Raw genomic sequence first — 22,558 nt, 5'->3', positions numbered from 1 at the left:
CTTTTTTCCTAAGCATTATCCTTCACAGGTCCTTTGTGGTCGATTTGAATATTTATAATACCCAGAATAGCTTAGTTATTCACAGATGTTCCTTGAACAATTATTGCTGTTCCTGTATTCAATGTTCTCTTGGTTCTGCTCATTTCACTCTTCATTATTTTATGTGAGTCCTTCCAAGTTTTTAAAAATCAACCTGCTCATCATGTCTTACAGCATAGTAATATTCCATAAGATGGATAATTTTCAAAGCAATAAACATTTATTAAGTGCCTACTGTTTGCAGAGTGTTGACCTTGGTACTTGAGGAAGAAGCAAAATTTAGAGAAGACAGTCACTACTTTTGTGGTATTTACATATAATTGGAAGAATTAAAATTTAAAGAAATCCTGCCAGAATCTTTTGGGGTCACAAATTTGGAACCCAAATCCATTATCAGATTGTAATTTTCAGAACTCTGGGTGTATTTAGAGGTGTTCATAGTCAAACTCCTTTTATAGAGGAATAAAGCTGGGGCGCATGTGCATCTATGTCCAAAGAAGCATCTAGATGGCTCAGTGGGTAGAGTGATGGGCCAGGAGTGACCTGAATTAAAATCTAGCCGAAGATAGTAACAAACTGTGTGTCCCTGGGCAAGTCACTTAACCTTGGCTTGCCTTCCATCATGATTCCTTTGGAACAGTCTTGGATCATTCTGTGCATTGCTGAAAGGAGCTAAGTTAGTCACAGTTGATCATTGCAAAATGTTGCTGTTACTATGTACAAGGTTCTCCTGGTTCAATAACGAACAGCAACATTATAATGAAGAAAAACTTTAAAGACATAAAAACTCCAGTCAATGTAATGACCACAATTCCAGAGGTGCATATTAGCCATCTCCCAAGGGACTCGAGATGTAGAGTAAGATATACATTTTCTGATGGAGTCAACTTGGGAATATGCTTTGTTTGACTGCATATTTGTTACAAGAGTGATTTTTTTCCCTCAATGGGGTGGATAGGTGGGAAGGAGAGAAAATAAATGTTTATTAATTGAAAATTTTTTCTACAATTATTGTTGTTTTTAATATAGAGCTCTATGTTATCTCTTTATTTTGCAGGTAAAGAAACTGAGTCCTCAAAAAGTATCAAAGCTCAGTTTAGACATCACCTTTTAAACAAGGACTTTCCTGATTCTCACCCTCTCCTCCTTCACCTCCTGTGTCTTCCCCCAAACAGCTATCTTATGTTTATATATTTATGTGTCTATGTATATAGACATGTGTGTACATGTATACACATCTGCCATCTTCTAGTAGAATGTAAGCTCTTTGAGGACAGGGGCTTTTAATTCCCAGCAGCCTAGCGCATAGTGGGTGCTTAATTGATTCTTGTTGATTGATTGATTCTCCAAGGTCACAAAGTGCCAGAGCCAGGATTTGACCCTAGCATATCTCACCTCCAGTGCAATATTCTTTCTGCTTTACAATCTTCTATTTCCCCACTCCCTCCCTGCCTTTTCATCAGTTTTTCCTTCTGACCAATTTGCTCTCCCTCCTCACTTAAGATACTGGCTTTTCCCTACACTGTTCAAGAGGCTTTCTCTGTCGCCACTCCCTCCCCTCCCCATTGCTAGCGCCTTCCCTAGGAGAAGCTGTTTCAGCATTATCTCCTTAGTCTGGAATTCTCTCCCAGCTCCCCAGGAGTCTTCCTTTGCCAAGTTCTCATTCTCAGTCAGCTCTTATCACTGTCTTCCTAATTCTCCTTTCTAGGTAAGGTTTTCACATTACTTTTCTAGACAAGAAGAACCATTCACTCTCATTCCTCAGTCATCAGGACAGCCTTAGTGGCTTAGAGGCTACCTGAGCCAGAGACCATGGTTTAGACCCTTTCATCTCCTGAGTTTCTTCCCTGGGGCCTGCTCCCTTGATTGGAGGCTGTTTCACCCAGCCTGCTATTTCAGTCAGGTCCCATTCATATTCATTTCATTCTCTACTCCCTGGCCATCTTCTCAGCAGCCTCAACTTTCACCATAGGGATTCAATGATCATCTATCTCTAAGCTTATGATTCCCAAATCTTCTTCATCTAGCCCTAACCTCTCTTATGACTTCCAGTCTTCCCTCTCCAAGCTGTATATTAGATATCTCAAACAGGATGTCCTGGAGACATCTTAACTCAATTTGTCTAAAATGGAACTCATTACCTTTTCTCCCAAGCCCTCCGCTTTTCCTTAACTTCTGTATTCTTATGCAGGGTACCACTATCCTCCCAGTCACCCAGTTTCACAACCTGTGTTTCATAACCCACTCTTCTCTCTCACCTCACCTATCCAGGCAGTTGCCAAGTCCTGTCGATTGTACCTTTATAACATCTCTGCTTTCTTTCCCTTCTCTTCTCTGACATTGCCACCACCCTGATGTAGGCCATCAGCACCTCACTCCTGGTCTATCACCATAATCTGTTGGTTGCTCTTTTCATCTCAAGTCTTTCCACACTCCAATCCATCTTCTACTCAAGTGGCAAATTGATCTTAACTCCAAAGTCCAACCACCCAACCCCCTGCCTCCCATTCAGTAAACTCCAGGGGCTTCCAGTCACCTCCACAGACCAACCCCCGCCCTCCCCCCCAAGAATAATAGAGCAAACAAAGTATACTTCAATCTACATTCATACACAATCAGTTTTTTTTGGAAGGTAAATAGTTTTCATTATAAGTCCTTTGGAATTGTCTTGGATCATTGTATTGCCGAGAATAGCTAAGTCATTCACATTTGATCGTCTTACAATATTGCTGCTACTGTGTACAATGTTCTCCTGGTTCTGCTTATTTCACTTTGCATCAGTGAATATAAGTCTTTCTAGGATTTTCTGAAAGCATCTTTTTCATCATTTTTAATAGCACAATAATATTCCATCACATTTATATACCACAACTTGTTCAGTCATTCTCTAATTGATGGGCATCCCTTCAATTTCCAATTGTCTGCCACCACAAAAAGAACTGCTATAAATATTTTTGTACTTATAGGACCTTTTCCTTTTTTTAAAAATCTCTTTGGGATACAGACCTAGTAATGGTATTGCTGGGTCAAAGGGTATGCACAGTTTTATAGCCCTTTGGGCATAGCTCCAAATTGCTCTCCAGAACGGTTGAATCAGTTTACAACTCCACCAACAATGCAATAGCATCTCATTTTTTTCACATCCTCTCCAACCTGTGTCATTTTCATTTTCTTCATATTAGTTAATCTTATAGGTATGAGGTGGTACTTTAGTGTTGTATTAATTTGCATTTCTCTAATCACTAGTGATTTAGAATATTTTAAAAATATAACTATAGCTTTGATTTCTTCTTCTGAAAACTGCCTGTTCATATCCTTTGACCATTTATCAAGTGGGGAATGATTCATATTCTTATAAATTTGGTTTACTTCTCTATATATTTGAGAAATGAAGCCTTTGTCAGAGAAACTTTCTGTAAAAATTTTGTTCCCAGTTTCCTGCTTCCCTCCTAATCTTGGCTACATTCTTTTTGTTTATAAATGCTTCTTCATTCATTCATTGGTTCATTTGTTAATTATTAATCACTTGGGGCAATATTGTCACAAAGACTTAGAATTAAAAGTTTGAGAAAACTGCAACTTGCTACCAGTGTGATCATGGGCAACTGGTTTCTCTTCCCCTGTCCCTGTTTCCTCTTCTGTAACACTTAAGTGGATGGACTAGATAAACCTTATAAACCTTTGTGGCTCTACTGTTATGTTATTTGAGTGAGGGGCTACCCTGAGCCTTGGGAAGATGGTGAAGAAAGGAATGTGTGTTTGTGTGTGTGTGTGTGTGTGTATGTGTGTGTGTGAAGAGGGCACCTGGGGAGGCGAGTTCAGAGACATACGCACATACACAGAATGTGACACATTAACTGTGTCATCATGGACGTCACTTCAGCTCCCATAAGAGCCTTCCTTTCTTCACCTCTAAATGGGGCTAAAAATAATGCACCCTAATGCTTCCTTGTATGGTTGTTATGAGGAAAGTGCTTCGCAAATCTGAAAGGACCATATAAATGTATTATTATTATCATAAATGTGGAGTCCTATGCTTGCATTCCAAAAATAAGCTTTGCAGGATGGCTGGGCATGGTTCCCATGGAAACAAGGTCTGGGTGCTTTAGTGGACTGCATACACAACATGAAGGAACAATGTGACATGGCCGCTTCCAAAGCTAAAGATGTCTAAGGCTTGATGGATGGATGACGCAGACTGTATTATCAGAATCCTTGTGGACAGAATGTAGACTCCCTGAGAGGGGAGGAGGGTGGGAATAAGTGTTTATATAGCACCTGATACTATGTATCAGGCAGTGAGCTAAGAGCTTTTTACAAATATCTCTTTGTAATACATTGTTTTAATTTTTAAGTTAGCATTTTATTATTCCGCCATCTTGGTTCTGCCCCCCCTTAAGTTAGCATTTTATTTAGGATTTTTGCATCCATATTCATTAATGAAATTAGACTATAATTTTTTTTCTCTGTTTTTACTCTTCTAGGTTGAGGTATCAGTATCATTTGTTCATAAAAGGAATTTGGTAGAATCCCTTCTTTGCCTATTATTCCGAATAATTTATTTAATGTTGGAATTTGTTGATCTTTAAATGTTTGATAGAATTCACTTGTAAATCCATCTGGTCCTGATGCTTTTTTTCTTAGGAATCTCATTTATGGCCTATTCAGTTTCTTTCTCTAAAATGGATCTATTTAGATATTCTGTTTCCTCTTCTGCTAATCTAGGCAGTTTACAATTTGGAAATATTCTTCCCTTTCACTTAAATTGTTAAATTTATTGGTATATAATTGGGGAAAGTAACTCCTTGTAACAGCTTTAATTTAATCTTCATTAGTGGAATATTCACCTTTTACCTTTTAATACTAGTGACTTAGCTGTCTTCTCTCTTTTTAAAAAAAATCAAATTAACCTATGGTTTATCTATTTTATTATCTTTTTCATAAAACCAACTCCTAGTATATATTCTTTATTAATTCAATGGTTTTTTATCTTGAGTTTTATGAATCTCACCTTTAATTTGGGGAATTTCCAAATTAGTGTTTAATTGGAGATTTTTAGTTTGTTCTTTTCTAGTTTTTAAAATTGAATACCCAATTCATTGGTCTGCTCTTTTTCTATTTTATTGATGGAAGCATTTAGAGATATAAATCTACCTCCGACCACTGATTTTGCTGTATCCCATAGGTTTTAATATGTTGTCTCATTATTGTCATTGTCTTCAATGAAATTATTGTTTCTATGATTTGTTCTTTAACCCACTCATTCTTTAAGATTATGTTGTTTAATTTCCAATTAATTTGTAACCTATGTTTCTGTGGTCTCTAATTAAATATGTTATGTTGCATTATAATCTAAAAAGGATACTTTCAATATTTCTGCTTTTCTCCTTGTCCTAACATATGGTCAATCTTTGTAAATGTACCATGAACTGCTGAGAAAAGGTATATTACTTTCTATTTCCATTCAATTCTCTCCTGATATCTAGCTTATCTAAAACTCTATTCACTTCCTTGACTTCTTATTTATTTATTATTTTTGGTGAGATTGATCTAGTTCTGAGAGGGGAAGTCTACTCTGTTATTAAAGTTCTCCACTAATAGAGTACTACTGTCTATTTCCACCTGTAATTCATTTAACTTTTAAAAATTTAGAAGGTATAGCGTTTGCTGCATATAGATTTAGTATCGATACTACTTTTTTGTCTGGTACCTTTTATCAAAATGTAGTTATCCTGTTTAGCTCTTTTAATTAAGTCTGTTTTAGTTTTAACTTTGTCTGAGATCATGATTGCTACCCCTGCTTTTGCTTTTTTCTTTTAATCATCTGAAGCATAATAAATTTTACTTCAGCTTTTTATTTTAACTGTGTGTATCTCTTATTTTTAAATGTTTCCTGTAAACAACATATTGTCAGATTCTGATTTTTAATCCATTCTGTTTCATGGGTGAGTTCATCCCATTCACATTCAAAGTTATAATTACTATTTGTGAATTTCCCTCCATCTTGTTTTTACTCAAGTTATTTTCCTTCTCAGCTTCTTTTTTTTTTTACCCAATCCATTACATTATCTTTTCCCCTTACCTATCTATTCCTTATTCTACCCACCTTGCTAAGAGTCTCTTCTTCATCTTCTTCCCCCACCCTCCTAAATCATAATAGATACACCCTTCTAAAAGTTCCTCCCTCATTCTTCCCCCCAGTTCTCTGACCACAATACTAGTCCAGAAGACTTCTACACCCCTCCAGATGTACGTTTCCTCTTCAACCCACATCCAATAAGAGTAAGATTCCAATGTTACCAGTCCTCCACCCCAGCCTGCTTCCTCTGTATCAATTCTTCCTTTCATGCCCCATATTTATAAGTTTCCTATAGAAGATGGGATTTTAGCCCAGACTTAAAGGAAGCCAGGAAAGCTAGCAGGTAGAGATGAGGAGGGAGAGTGTTCCAGGCATGAGGGACAGTCAGAGAAAATGCCCAGAACTGATAAAGTATCTTGTTCTTGGAAGAGCCAGGAGGCCATTGTCACTGGATTGAAGAGTATATGTCAAGTGTAAATAGGCAGGGACTAGATTATGAAGGGCTTTGAATACTGAACAAAGCATTTTTATTTAATTTTGGAGGTAACAGGCATTGGAGTTTATTGAGTGGTAGTGGTGATGGTGGTGGTGGTGGGAGTGACATGATCAGACCTGATCTTTAGGAAAATAATTTTAATGGCTGAATACGGAATGGATTGGAGTGGGGAAAGACTTGAGACAGGCAGATCCACCAACAGGTTATTGCAATAGTCTAGGTATGAGGTGATGAGGGCCTGCACCAGAATGGGGGCAGCATCAAAGAAGGGACATAACAAAGAGATATTGCAAAGATGAAAATTGAATTAAAAAGGCTTTGGTACCAGATTAGATATGGAGAGTAAGAGATAGTGAGGAGACCAGGATGACTCCTAGGTTGGAAGCCTGAGGAACTGGGAGGATGGTGTTAACCTCAACAATGATAAGGGAAGTAGGAGGGGAGAAAGATAATGAATTCCATTTTGGATATATTGTGTTCAAGATGTCTTCTGGACATAACACTTTGAGATGTCTGAGAGGCAGTTAGAGATGTGATATTGGAGGTCAGCAGAGTTTGGGGCAGGATTGCTAGATCTGAGCATGATCAGCATAGGGATGGTAACTAAATCCATAGGAATATGATGAGATCACCAGGTACAGGATAGAGAAAAGAAGAGGACCCAGGACAGAATCCTGATGGCCACCTGTCATTAGAGGGCATGATCTGGAGGAGGATTCAGTACAGGAGGTAGGAATGATCTGGTAGGGAGGAGGAGAACCAGGAGAGAGTGGTGTTGCAAAAACTTAGAGAGAACAGAGTATCAGGGAGGAGACAGTGATTAGCAATGTTCAAGGCTGAAGAGAGGTTGAGGAGGAGAATCAGGGCAGAGAACAGGTTGTTGCATTTGGCAACTAAAAGATCACTGATCACAGCTGAAAAGATTTCTTTCTTCCTCAAAATTTCCCAGAACAATGTCTTATGAGTTGTGAGACCACTCTACCACCTCCCAGAAAGAATGCTACTTGAGGATTGGACTGTGCCATTGTTGTGTCCCTAGCATATGGCATTTTGAAATATAGTAGCTTACATTTCTATATTTTGTTTAAGATTCACAAGGTGTCTTAGCATATTTTATATTCCATTAGATTTTGAGCTCCTTGAGGGCAGGGACTGTCTTTTGCCTTTTTGTATCTCCAGAATTTAGCATATTGCCCGACATATAGTAGGTGCTTAATAAATGCTTATTGACTGACCCCAAGTTCAAATATGGCCTCAGATCCTTTTTTTTTTTTTTTAGCTATGTAATCCTGGGTAAATTACAACCTCTACTTGCCTAAATTTCATCTGTAAAATGGGGCTAATAGTACCTACTTCCCAGGGTTGTAATGAAGATATATTGTAACACCGTAACATTCATAAAATGTCAGGATGCAAGACCACTTCTCTCTTTGTTTTTCAGAGCTAAGGCCTAGCACAGGTTGGCATAGCAACAATCCTTTGCACTCTGGATGAACTTTGCTGCAACTAAGTCTCTGAACTGATGGTCCCTGAGCTCCAGCAAGCACCAACAGGCCCAGACACGAAGCCCTGCTACAAATGGGCTTTTTGTCACTAGACCACCTTGCTTCACGGTTGGATTCTTTGTCTAGCCACAGATATGCAAATCAAGGTTTAGCCCCACTGCCTTGGGTTTCCTACTAGAGGAGGTCCTGACACATGTCTAATTTCTCTCCCCTAATGGAATAAAGCAAACTCTTTGCTTTTCACTTGTGTAAGCTCTTTCGTGGTTGCACAACCTCTGTGACTCTGGTCATTTGTACCAGAAATGATAAAAGCGTTATGTAAATTTTAGTTATTAGCACTGCTTGTCAGAGCATCTCTGGGGCACTGTGTTCAAGTCAGGAAATCACACATTTTAGGAAGGACTTTGACAAGATGTTGGGACTGGAGCCCATCCAAGATCTACTGAAGGAACCAAAGATACTTGGCCTTGAGAAGAGGAGACCTGGGAAGGACAGTCTCCCATCATTTGAAGGGCTGTCATGGGGAAGAGGGAGTAGTTTCTACCTGGACCCCAGGGGGCAGGACGGGGAGCAATGCGCAGAAGAGTCGGGAAAGTGGTGGGCTCCCCGCCTTCGCAGGCTGTCAGGTGCAAGCTAGCTGACTGTGCTGTGCGGGGAAGCGGGGCTCGTCTACAGGCTGAACGGGATCTACCCTGCTCCCTCCCATCTCCGGGGTCTCGGGATTCTAAATGGGGCTTTGTCCTTGTTTAGTCACGTCCCACTCTTCGTGATCCCATTTGTGTTGGCAAAGATACTGGAAGGGTTTGCCATTTCGTTCTCCAGCTTATTTTACAAATGAGGAAACTGAGGCAAATAGGGTGACATGATTTCACACATACACACACCCCATTCACAGCACCCACGCCCATATCCCAGCACACACACACACAAGTGTTCCATTAGACTGCAATCCCCCCGAGGGCAGGACCCCTCTGGCGCGCCTCTGCAGCGCCCCTCTGCCGCAGGGCCGCAGGCTCGGCTGCTAGCCCTTGGAGGCTGGGCGGCCGCCCCGGCCTCCTTCCCTCCTCCCTCCCTCCCTCGCTCCGCCCCCGCCCTCTGCTCCCCAAGAGCCTGTGACTCATGGCGGAGGCGGCTCCGACGACAGCAGCCCAGCGCAGGGAGGCGGGGGAGGAGACGGCGGCGGCTGCTGGGCCGGGGGGAGACGAGTGGGGCGGGCTCCGCGGCAGAGGCGGCGGCGGCTGCAGAGGCGAGCGGACGTGTGCCGAGCGAGCTCCGCGAGCACGAGCCGAAGCCGAAGCCGGAGCCGGAGCCGGAGCCGGAGCCGGAGCGGGCGCGGGAGAAAGGGAAAGCGGCAGCGCGGCGGCGTGTCGGGAGTCCAGGGCAGCGGCAGCAGCGGACGACGACATGGGCGGTGGGCCGTGGAGCGCTCGCAGGGCTCTGGCGGCCGTGCTCCTGGCCGCGTCGGTGCTCAGCGCCGCGCTGCTGGCCCGCGGGGAGCTCCCGGGCCCCGACACGCAGGAGCAGGAGCGGCAGCTGCAGCTGCAGGAGCAGCAGCCCCGGGGTGAGTGACCGCCCGGCCCGCGCGGCCCCATGCATGCGTGTGCGCATCTGCGGTCATGCGACTGCAGGAGTGCCCGCGAGCACAGAGCCCGCAGCCCACATGCAACATGCACGCGCAACATGCTCCAGTCACCCAGACAACGCACGCATCTGCAGTCTCACGCCAGCCACATACATGGGTCCGCACACCTCACACGCAATTTTCACACACGACGTACCCCACGTCTTCCTGACAGCACAGTCATCCGCAGCCCCACTCCAGACACATGCATGTGTGCACACACAGCTCACACGCAGTATAGACACACAACACACCTCACATCTCCCGTGCAACACACATATGCAGCCCCACGACAACCACATGTGTGTACAACATACACACGGAAAACATAGCCCTCACCTCCCGACCATACATGCTCAGTACACACACAGCTCCAGTCATACGACTGCATGAATCCCTGAAACACAGAATGCACAGCTCACACACGTCACACACCATGCCCCCAACAACACACATGCCCAGCGCCTAGACATCTGCAGTCATATTCCAGAATGCCCCAATCACACGTGACATTCGATGATACACAGCATAGATACATCTTTTTTTAAAATTCATTTTAAAATTTTGAATTCCAAATTTTCTGTCCCTCTAGCCCCTCCCCTACCCATTGAGAAGGCAAGCAGTTTGATGCCCGATATCCTAGCAAAGTCATATAGAATATTTCCTTATTAGCCACAGAAAACATACATGCATCTGAAATCATAGGCCATCCACAAGCATGTATGCGTACATAGATGTACAGCTGACAGCATTTAGACACAGCAAACATGCACTGCCTCCCCTCCCAGACAACACACACCTGCAATCATATGCTATTTGCATGCCCCCCTGCGTGCACATACGACCAACATAGAACATCCAGACACACGGAAAACGGTTTTACACATGCACACACACATTCCCTCCTTTCTTCCTTCCCTCCCTCCCTCCTGCTTACCGCCCCTCCCCCCTTCTCTTGTCCCTCTAAGGGTGTTTCTCCCCCTTTCCTGCCTCAATTCTTTCTCCAGGCTGGACTTCCTGACTCTTTCCCTCACCATCCCCAGTTCCCGTAAGGCATTTGGATTTTGCTCCAGCTTTGCTTTCAACCCCATCCCACCCCACCCTGCCCTTGTTCTCATTTATCTCCTCTTTTAAGTCTTGGTGAAAAGCAGGGTACTGAATTTCCTTCTTTCCCTGGAGAAAAAAGCATCAACACATTTGAAATCCCGTTAGATGACAGAACCTCACCCCTCCAAAAAACAAGAAACCAACCCCCCCAAAAAAACCCTTCCATACTAGATTAAAGAACAAAACAAAAAATAAATCCCTGCTTTTCTGTCTTTCCCCTATCCATATTGACTCCTATCCATATAGCTTGTCTCTATATGCTTTGGGGATGTAAAAAAAGGAGTGCAGTTTACCAGACAATAATACCAATAAGGTATTGTATGTAGACTCTCTCTCCATCCCCTTCCCTCCCTACCTCCATCCTCTTCAGGGTTGTTTATTATTATTATTATTATAGATAATGATACTAGCCAACGTTTTTATTGCCTTTATTATGTCTTTTGAATGACAAATTTTTTCTTTGTAAAATAGGTACATTTTATCCACAGAAGCTGAAAAAATGGATAAAGGCTTGGTCCATACCTCCTATCTTAAGAGACAGTTCGACCTATCCAGTTACATTATCCTACAGATACCTAATTGCCTTAATGTTGGGAGGAATTAGCAGGGAACATTGCTTCCTCCTCCAGACATCCTGTCTGCTCCCATGAGAAACCAATTGTTCCTTGTCCACCTTGTACATCCGCCCACCATCAGGATGGAGGGACGGTGACGCAGTAGAAAAGAGCTGGGAGATGGGGAGCTTTAAGAGTCAGATACCCCAGAGCTGACAAAAGCAGCAGGATTTCTGGGTGTTGCAAATTGTCCTGTGATGATGATTGTATAGATTCTTGGAAGAAGAAGAATTTGGAGACACTTCAGATGCTTCTTGAATCCTGTGTTTTAGAAGAGATGAAGTTAAATGGGTGATGGGGAGAGGGGAGATCAATTACATCCTGGTACCTAATAGGAGTTCCATCATCGTCGTCACTGCTAGCTTTTATATAGTGCTTACCACTTCACACTTAAGAATGTACAAATGGTAATCTTGAAATTAGTATCTCATTTGATCCTAGCACAAACCTGGGAATTAAGTGCTGTTTTTATCCCCATTTTACAGTTGAGGAAACTGAGGCAAACAGGTTAAGTGACTTGCCCAGGTCACACAGCTAATAATAGTAATAGCTACCATATAGTGCCAGGCACTGTGCTAAAATGCCATACAATTACTATTCTGTTTGATCCTCACAGCAACCTTGGGGTGTAGATTCTATCATTATCATCACCCCCATTTTACAGATAGGGAAACTGAGGCAAACAGTGGCTAAGTGACTTGCTTAGGGTCACATAGTAAGAGTCTGAGGCTGTATTTGAACTCAGGTCTTCCTGATTCCAGGCTCAGTTCTCTGTCTCCTGAACCACTTCTAGGGCCTTGGTTTTATCCAGTATGATGGGGAATAGGAATTTCAATGGTATATAAAGGCAACCTCTGGGTGAAGAAACTCCTTCCACCAAGGCAGGTTGGCACCTCCTCTTCAACTTAATACAATTAATTAATAAATAATAACAAATAATAATATAATAAATAATAATAATTAATAAGAGCGGCGAGAATTTAAATGACTTGCTGAGAGTCATTTAGACCCAGGCTATCCACACTGACTTTCATTATTATGAAGAGTAGCTAAGTACCATGGTGGGGACTTTGCAATCTGTATGGTACTTGTTCCATCCCAGAATTTCACATGAATGCTCAGTGATAATATTGAATTGTGGTGGAGAGCCAACTGAGATCTTCTCATCCTGAAATGTAAGACACCAAACCGGAATTTTGGGTGCTGTCCTGTCACCTTTCATCCTTCTTGAGACATAGCCACACCAAACTCTAATTCCCTACCCCTGGGATATTCACTAAAATTTGTCAAAAACTCTGCCAATAATATAGGCTTTTTTTTTTGGCATAAACTTTAAAAATATTTTTGTTAAATATTTTCCAATTACATTAAAAATTCTTTTTAACATCCATTTTAAAAAAAATTTGAGTCCCAAATTTTTTTCCTCTGGCCCCTCCCCCAGCCCTTGAGAAGGCAAGCTATATAACTTCTTATTATGTATGTGAAGTCATTTGGCATAAACTTTTACTATTTTCTCCCAAGTGCTTGCACATGTTTTTAATTCCTTGCTTAGAAGACCTGTCTAATTCACCAAACAACAGAGTACAAAAGTGCTTGGATCTTTTAGTTTGGGATCTTTGATATATAATCCAATCAATCAGCAATTATTTATTAAGTACTAGATTCCAAGCTAAGCACTGGAGATGGGGGTGAGGTGGGGTGCCCTCCAGGGGCTTACATTTTAATGAGGGAGATAAAACTTACATAAATAGTTCTGTACTAGGTAAGGTAACCCTAACCCTAACCCTAATCCTAACTCTAACCTTTACCCTTAAGTGACTTGCTCTTGATGGGCAAAAGGTCTGGAACTCAGATCTTTCTGTTTCCGAGGCCTTTCTTCTGTCTGCTAAACCATGCTACCTCTCACCTTGTACAAAATTGATGTTTAAGAATTGTTTGTTGAATTTAATTGAGTTGCCTGAATGAATTTTGAGGCCCAAAGGGATCATTTGGTATCACTAGTTGCATTGGGGCTCACTTATGGTCTTCGAGTATAATTCTCGATTCTGGCAAAGACCATTCAAGACCACCATTTTTATTTGCTTATCACCTTTATTTATCATCATTTGATTTGAATGGGGGAAGTTATGGGGAGGGAGGGGAGGGAAGGATATACTGTTGAGATCTTTAGCTGCTTACCCCTCAGTGCAGGCACTAATGAATGGAGAAATAATCCCCTGGGTAGGTAGGGCCTGGATATTACACAAATTATGTAACTGATAGCATATTATATGCTCCTGTTGTAAAGAGAGAGTTGACCTAAAGTCAAGAATGTATGAGTGGGGGCGGCCAGGTAGCACAGCGAGTAAGAGCACTGGCTCCAGTGTTGGGATGACCTGGGGATTGAATCCCGGGCTCAGACACTTAGCACCCACCCAGAAACACCTGGCTGTGTAACCTTGAGCAAGTTACTTAACCTGGATTGCTTAAAAAAAAAAAGAAAAAAAAAGAATGTATGAGTGAATCAATGAGTGAAAGTCATTCAGTAAGAGCTTATAACATGTTATCTTCTTTTTTTGTGTTGTCTTCTTCCATTAGAATGTCAGCTCCTTGAGGGCAGGGACTGAATTTCTTTTTACTTTGGTCTGAGAAATCAATTGGATGGCCAGAAAGTTGGCTGGGGGGTGTATGACTATATGGAAAGTGAAGCATGGTCTGGGGCCAGCCTGATATATAGCAGGCTGGGGTAGGAATTCCAGAGATAAATGAAGTTTCCCAGGCGTAATCTCTGCAAGCAATAATGATAATAGCTAACATTTATATTGATCCTTAAGGTCTGTTAAAGCAGTTTTTATGTGTTATCTTATTTCACCTTGTATTTAAATCTTGCCTCCAGAACTCAACTGCCTGTCTTACAAAGGGCAAGTCATTAAGCCTGTAAAATGGGTATTCTCTCACTCAGGTAGTAACAGGTTGTTCATAGGGTTGTTGTGGAAATCAAGATCAAATGAAGAAATATGTTACTTTTCAGTAGTCTAATAAAACTATAAAATATATATCAATGATTATTGCTTTATTACCAGCAAAATAGACTTAGAAAGGTGGAGGTAGGAAATTTTCTTTTTGAGCATGTGATGGTCATTGAGGTTCCACACTGGATAGAACTCTGGTCCTGGTGGAGTCAGGAAGACCTGAGTCCAAATTTAAATTCATAGCTCTAGTAGTTAGGTTAGTAGTTAGGCACAGTGAATAGAGCACAGGGTCTGGAGTCAGGAAGATGAGTCTTCTAGAGTTCAAATCTGGCCTTAACCTGTTTGCCTCAGTTTCCTTATCTGTAATATAAAATGAGCAAGAGAAGGAAATGGCAAACTACTCCAGTATCTTTGCCAAGAAAACCCCAAATGGGGCCACAAAGAGTTGGACACAATTGAAATGACTGAACAACAATTTAGTAGCTATGTGGCTCTAGGCAAGACACCTGCTGCCTCAGTTTCCTCATTTGTAAAATGGGGATGATAATAGCACCTGTCTCAAGGTAGTTTTAAGGATCAAATGAGATAAGTGCCTGGCATAATAAATGCTTAACAAAGTCTTGTTTCTTTTCCACATTACTAGGGTATATCCTAAGTTATCAGAGTAGCAACCATAGAAATTTTTACTATTTTTTTGATTTAACTTATAAATATGCTTTTTATGAACTTAACTTTACACAACAAAAAGAGACCGTCTTTAGAACCTTTCATAATTTAAACAAAGTTTTAAACAAACAACAAAAACAATTTGTCAGTTATTCTGACATACATAATACATAGTCATGTATTCTGCTAGCACTGTTTGCTTTGGGTTTTTAGATTTCTGTATTTCTGTATATCCATCAAATTGGTAATTTTTAATGGGAATATAATGATATACTTTACTTGTTTAGCCAGACCTTAGCTATTGGATTCAAGTTGTTTCCACTTTATCACTATTAATTATAATCTTTCTATAGTTAGTGGATTTTTTTTGCCTCTTTTTAAGTATGTTCTTGGGGCATATTTTCACTAATGATTCTGTTGGGACAAAGGGCGTCATGAGTGTTTTAACTTTATTTATGGATTGTCTCATAAGGTTCATTTTAGAAGTCTTAGATGTGATTAATTGATGGTGGCCCAAGGCTTGGTCTTTTCTTTTTTTCTTTCTCTTTTTTTTGGAGTGGGGAAGGCAAGGCAGTTGCAGTTAAGTGATTTGTCCAGGGTCACACATCTAGTAAGTGTTAAGTGTCTGAGGCAGGATTTGAACTCAGGTCCTCCTGACTCCAGGGTCAGTGCTCTATTCACTGTGCCACCTAGCTGCCCCACTAAAGCGTAATTATTAACAGATTGATTATGCCAAATTGGGGGAAGACCTTTAGTGGAGTGCCCCAGAGATCTGTCTTTGGTCCTGTGTTGTTGAACATTTTTATCAGTGACTTGGCTGAAGGCATCCTTACTAAATTTACAGATGACACAGAGCTGAAAGAATGTCTAATGCACTGGACCACAGAGTCAAGACCCAAAAAGATTTTCATGGGTTCAGATGATAGGCAGAATCTAACAAGATAATATTTAACAGGGAAAAAGATAAAAGATAAGCTTTTGGGTTCCAAAAATCAGAGTAACAAATATAAGACAATGGAGTTTGTGGCTAGATGGCAGTTTATATGAAAATATAAGAGGAGATTAAAAGACTACAAATTTAGTGTAAGTAGTTGGCCGTGGTATCCAAAAAGCTAATGAGGGTCTTAAGCTGCATTAAGAGGTACCTACATAGTCTCCAGAATGAGAAAGGTGATTTTCCCATTTATATTACACCGTGGGCAGACCACATCAAGAATATATTATGTTCAGTTCTGATCATCAAAGTTTTTCCTTTTTAAAAAGAATATTTGATATTTTCTATTTTTATATTACCTTCATTTCTGAATATATTCCTTCCTGTGCTGGATCTCCCATTTTAAGAAGGATAGTACCTAGAGAGGTTCACCAGAGTAGTGTGTGGAGATTAGAGAGGCCTCCAACAGGAGGAATAACAGAAGGAATTAGAGATTTGACCTTGAAGAAGAAAAGACTCAGAGGGGACATGACAGTTATGTTTGTATGTTTGAACAGGTATCATGGGAAAGAGAGCCTCACCGGGCAAGATTGGGAGCAGTGAATTAGTAGAAGTGACATAAAAGATTGAGAATCAATTCAGGGAAAGACTTGCTAGTCTTTAGATTTATGGAAAGGTAAAGTTGGCTGCCTTCAGAGGGAGCTGGTTACCCTTCACGGGAGTTCTTCAGGTAGAAGCTGGATGACCTCTTGGCAGGGATGTTGCAGTCACAGGGTTTCTTGAAAGTCTCGGAACCCAACCTTGTTGTCCAGTCTTGGGGAGCATTTGGCCTTATTCTTTCTGTGTCCTTTAAACTGGTCAAAAGACGATTGATGGTAATTTGAGTTCGTTATTTAGTACCTCTCATTTGTTTATTTGTGGAGTTTATAGCAGATTCTCAGGTCTCTGAATGCTTTAATGAGCATAAGAGGAAGAAGGCAGACCATACTGTGATAGCCTCCATGGTGACACGCTCTCATATGTGTATTAGACACACACACACACACACACACACACACTCTATTATAAAGGAGATCCTCCCAGTATCCTTACAAGTAACAGCATCCTGCTTGGAACATCCTCTCCCCCTGCTCTGTAAGTGATACACGTAGGTGACAAAGTAGATGGAGTGCTGGACTTGGATTCAGGAAGACTTGAGATAAAATCCTGCCTTAGGTACTGCCTGTGTGACCTTAGGCAGATTAGCTAACCTCAGCCTCAGTTTCCTCATCTGTAAAATGGCTGTAAATAATGGCTCCTCCTTCCCAGGGTGGTTCTTGTGAGGATAAGATTTGTAAAAAGCCCTTTGCAAGCTATTAATACTCACTAAAGGAGAATTTGGAGAGGATTTCCACCAAGTACCACAAAAGGGGGAGGAGTGCCACAGAAAGAAAGAAATGAGACTGGTCACTAAAGGTAAAAGGAATTGATTTTGTTGGAGAAAAATGAACCAGTGACCAGGTGTTCTCAGTCTATACCAAAGACCGAAGAGGAAATGAACTTAAACTACAGAATCTGGGATTTAGGAGAGATATGAAGAATTTCCTGATGGCAGTTTTTAATAACTGAAGGAGTCCTTGGCATCTTCTCTTGAAGACTTTTACTCTCAGAACTGTGATTGAATAGATTTTTATCTGTCTTGGATAGATTTAGTACTTTTCTGTCCTGGAAGCAATATGTTTACCGTATATTAAAAAAATAATATTTCATTATTTCCCCCAATTACATATAAGAACAGTTTTAGCATTTGGGTTTTTTTTTTTGTTTTGAGTTCCAAATTCTCGCCCTTCTTGCCTCCTCCAACCCCTCCCTAAGAGGGTAAGCAATTTGATATAAGGTATATATGTACAATCATGCAAAACATTATTTAAATGATAGTCAAAACATCTTTGTTAATGAAATAGGTGTAAGATGGGACTTTGTCATATCTTGAAGCAAGCACTGGACTTGGGGGCAAAGGAATTGTGTTGGAGTCCCATATTTTTCACTTTCTCAGCCATCTGACTTTTAACAAATTCCTTTAACTTTTCATTGCCTCAGTTCCACTTTCTGTAAGATAAAGATAGTTACATGCTCTCTTCTTCATAGGGTTGTTATAAGAAATAAGGGTAAGAATGTCTTACTATAAAGCAGTATAAAACATAAGCTTTATTATTATCTATTATTATCCCTCATAAAATTATTGATTTAAATGTTAGATGAGCCACTTTCTCTGGGCTCATTAGCTTTACTGTACTTGGCCTTTATGCTGAGTTCTCCAAAAGGAAGTTGTTTGCCTACAGAACAAGTCTGTACCTAGATAACTGGAGTTTGAACCCTCACTCTGCTGTTAACTACAAGTATAATAAGTTACTTCTTTGAACCTCACTTTCCCCCCTATGTAAAATGAGAGAGATTGTTTGCTGATAGCAACAGTAAGTCACAGGCATATGAAGGCAGGTTAGGGAATCTCTCCCTCTAGACTTTGAGTCTTGGCTTTGTATTCCCCCCTTTCCAGTTGCCTTGTGATTGGATGTTAGACCTGGAGTCAAGTAGACCTGAGGTCGAATTCTACCCTCAGATACTAGCTGTTACTAGCTGTGTGACTCTATGGCTCTAATATTTTTTTTTGAAGGGGGGAAGGCAAGGCAATTGGGATTAAGTGACTTGCCCAAGGTCACACAGCTATTAAGTGTCAGTTATCTGAGGCTGGATTTGAACTCAGGTCCTCCTGACTCCAGGGCTGGTGCTCTATTCACTGCACCACCAACTGCCCTGTAGCTGTGTGACTCTAGAGAAGTCACCTAACAGCTCCCAACCTCAATCTCCTTATCTGTAAAATGGGAATAATATACTTGCACCTACCTCCTGTGATTTTTTTTTGTGAGATACAGATGAGATCATATGTAAACATGCTGCCTATTATTATTATTCCCAAATTTACTCCAGGGGGTATAGCTAGAAACTGGAAATTTCAGAACTCAACACCAACTCCATAGATCTCTGCAAGCAATGGGTGGTAAATGTTGACTGACTAGTTATTTATGGAGGCATCTCCATGAGGGTTTTAGATTTTGGTGAAATGTGTGTTTGTGAGCATGAAATGTTCCTCTGATCCACATGATTTAGAGCAGTCCTAGGCCAAGTGAAATGCTTTCTCTCCTGCACTCTCATTTGTGTTCAGCTTGCCCTACTCTGACCCCCACACCACCTAGTCCCAGGTCTTTATCTTTCTTTCCCTTCCTGTTCTCATCTGTTTGTCACTTCTCTACAGATGACTTTCAAATCTCTCTCTCTCCTATAAGAGTCCTATATTGCAGACTTCTTGGTGGGCATCTTCACCTGAATGTTCCATTGGAAACTCAAGTGCATCATCATCTTCCCCTCCAAATTGTTATTCCTCTTCGAACCTTTAAAGTTTCTGTTAAAGACGGCTACATCCTCCCAGTCATACAGGTTCACCACCTCAGAGTCATCCTTGATTCTCCCTTCTCCCTTACCGTCCATAGTTAATCATTGCTAAATTTCATTGATCTACCTCCTTGAAATCTCTCACATTCACCCCCTTCTCTCCAAGCCTGACTGTAGTCCCAGCCTGTGTCACCTCTTGCCTGGACTATTATAATAACCTTCCAATTAATTTCTCTGATTCAGTCCCTCACCCTCTCCAATCTAGCTTCCATATATCTGGCAAAATAATCTTCTTAAGGCACAGGTCTGACCATGTCACCCCCCTACTCACAGGTCTTCAGTGGATCCCTATTGCTTTTAGTATTTAAAACAAACCGAAAAACTCATCTGCCTGTCATTTAAAGCTCATCACTGAGATGGGTGAAATATGAAATAACTGAGGAAGCAAAGGTTTGATCTTTGCAGCCATAACTATTTTATCAAGCACTGCATGCTGATTGCTTAACAAATCAGAGCAGACCTCCTCATCTTAGGCTTGGACCCTTAATACAGGGAGAGATAAATTAATTAAAAATAATTAATCAAATAAGGCCAATTAATTAAAAAGAAAAATACATTAGGTAATCCTATTTCTTTTCTTTTTTTTTTCAAATCAAATGCTTTATTAACTTCTGTTTTACATCATTCATTTCCTCAAGATTTTGAGTTACAAATTTTCTCCCCGTTTTTCCCCTACCTACCGCCCCAAAATATCGATCCCACTGGATATCCCCTCCTCCAATCTGCTCTTTCCCATATCTTCTCCCATACCCCCTCCGACTTTCCAGTAGGGCACGGTGGATCTCTATGCCCCAGTGCCTGTATACCTTATTTCCCAGTAACGTTTAAAATTATATTAATAATAGTATATATGTATTTTTAAACATTTGATTTTAAAACTTTGAATTCCAGATTCATTCCTTTCCTCCCTTTGTCACCCACCCTTACTGGGAAGATAAGCAATTCAGTATAGGTTGTACATGTGTAGCTATGCAAAACTTTACCATAGTAGATATATTGTAAAAGACTGATTATATTTCCCTTCCTCCTGTCCCACCTCCCACTTGTTCTATTCTCTACTTTGATCCTGGGTAATCTGATTTCTAATCAGAGAAAATATTAGGGACTTTAAGTAATCTTTAGGGTGGTCTGCCTTCCCAGCCACACAGGGCTAGATTCAAACAATGTAATAAGTTTTTTTCCTAATTCCCACAATTGAATACATTTTTCTTATGAGACAGAATTTGGACTACTCTAGGGATGGGAAACCTGTGACCTCCAGGCCACATCTAGGTCCTTGGGTGTGGCCTTTTGACTGAGTCCAAGTTTTACAGAATGGGATTTGTTCTGTGAGGTTTGGAGCCAGTCAAAGGGCCACCCTTGAGGATCTAGAGGGATACATGTGGCATTGAGGCTAAAAGTTCCCCACCCCTGGACTAGATCCATAATTGAATAGAAAGGGAACTGACCTAGTTTCAGAAGTGAGTCACAAGATGGAGTCAGTGTGGTCCACTCAGTTCCCACAGTTAACCACTTGCTGTACTAATCCCCTCAATTCCCTTATTATGAATCTGATTTCAACCTTCCTTCCCTGGATTATGTTTTATATTACTCAGCTTAATTTCAGCCATATTGGACTAGAATTTGTTAATGACATTCTATCTTCCATCTGCCTTTTTCACATACATCTTCCATGCCTAGAATGTATCTCTTCTCATTTCAGGTTTCAGAATACCCTATCTTTTCTTCATGGCTCAGCTTGGGTCCTACCTCCTTCATGAAACTTCCTTGACACTACCCCCATCTCCCTTCCCCATTAGTCTTCTCTCTCTCTCTCTCTCTGTCTCTCTCTCTCTCCATTATGCTTAATTATATATGTATATTATACCCCGCCACCCCCCCCCCCCCCATGTAAGCTCCTTGAAGGCAGGAATGATTTCTTTTTTTTTTTTTATTCATGGTACATAGGACAGTGCTTAACTTCTAGTAGGGACTTAGTAAATGTTAAATTGAAGTGCAAAATGTGACAGGAGATTCAAAGGTCTATGGTGAGGAAGTAAAAGTCTCAGAATGAGTTTTGAAAACCACTAGTTTGTAGCCAACATTCTAATTTGTGTACCTTTTCTGGAAGACTAACTCTAATTTGCACTGTTTTCTTTCCTTTTCCATCTTAACTGGTACCAGATACCAACAAAAGAAAGCTCCCAGAGTTGAAGATGGATCAGGCATTATTAATTATCCACAATGAATTTCTCCATGGAGATTTGAATGTCTACTGGCTTTCCGACCATTGTTATCAAGTAAGCATGTTCTTAATTTACATTTTATTTTAGGTAAATACATTCTAATTCTAATACCTCTTAGCATCCATATAACTCTTTTTCTAGTTTTTTTTTTTAAAGAAAGGCACCTTTGTATAGTAGAAAGAGTATTAGATTTTGAGGTCAGAAAGACTTGGGTTCAAATGTTGCCTTCTAGTTCGAAGGGAGGGTGTATAGCAGTATTGCATTGCAACTATACTACAAAGCTGTAATCAGCAAAACAGTTTGGGAATGGGTCAGAAATAGAGAGGTTGATCAGTGGAACAGATTAAGCACACAGTATATAGAAACAAAGGAGTGCAGTAGTCTTGTTTTTGATAAACCCAAAGATCCTAACTACTGGGAAAAAACTCACTATTTGACAGAAACTATTTTGAAAACTGGAAAGCTGTCTGGTGGAAACTAGGTATAGACCAACATCTTATACTCTTTAGCAAGGTAAGCTCCAGAGAGGTACACAATTTAGACATAAAGGAATAATAGACATAATAAGGAAATTAGAGAGACATGGGAATTACCTGTCAGATTTATGGGTAGTGGAAGAAATTTATGACCAACCAACAGATAGAGAGGTTCACAGGAGGTAAAACAGTTTTGATTATGTAAAATTTAAAAGGTTTTGCACAAATTAAACCTATGCAGCTAAAACTTAGAAGAGAGGCAAAAAATTGGAGAAAAAAATTTTGTAGCAAGTTTCTGTGATAAGGTCTCATTTCTAAGGTATATAGTGAACTGATTCAAATTTATAAGAATAAGA

General features: G+C 40.6%; 1 protein-coding gene across 2 annotated transcripts in view; it reads left to right on the top strand.

The window, feature by feature from the left end:
* Nucleotides 1-9,238: 9,238 nt before the first annotated feature.
* HGSNAT (heparan-alpha-glucosaminide N-acetyltransferase) overlaps nucleotides 9,239-22,558 on the top strand; it is a 45,662-nt gene continuing 32,342 nt past the window's right edge. The window contains exons 1-2 of one of the 2 annotated variants that reach the window (XM_069075789.1): nucleotides 9,239-9,680; nucleotides 21,665-21,780. In XM_069075789.1, the coding sequence (XP_068931890.1) occupies nucleotides 9,239-9,680; nucleotides 21,665-21,780 (558 nt within the window). The remainder of the gene's footprint in view (nucleotides 9,681-21,664; nucleotides 21,781-22,558) is intronic. The other variant, XM_069075790.1, reaches the window with a different exon arrangement.

This window comes from Petaurus breviceps, unplaced genomic scaffold (assembly GCF_028583685.1).
Source record: "Petaurus breviceps papuanus isolate PSGF00001 unplaced genomic scaffold, PetGlider_PUasm1.0 90919, whole genome shotgun sequence".
Taxonomy (NCBI): domain Eukaryota; kingdom Metazoa; phylum Chordata; class Mammalia; order Diprotodontia; family Petauridae; genus Petaurus; species Petaurus breviceps.
Note: the sequence above shows the minus strand (reverse complement) of the source record. Positions and strands in the feature narration are given on the sequence as shown.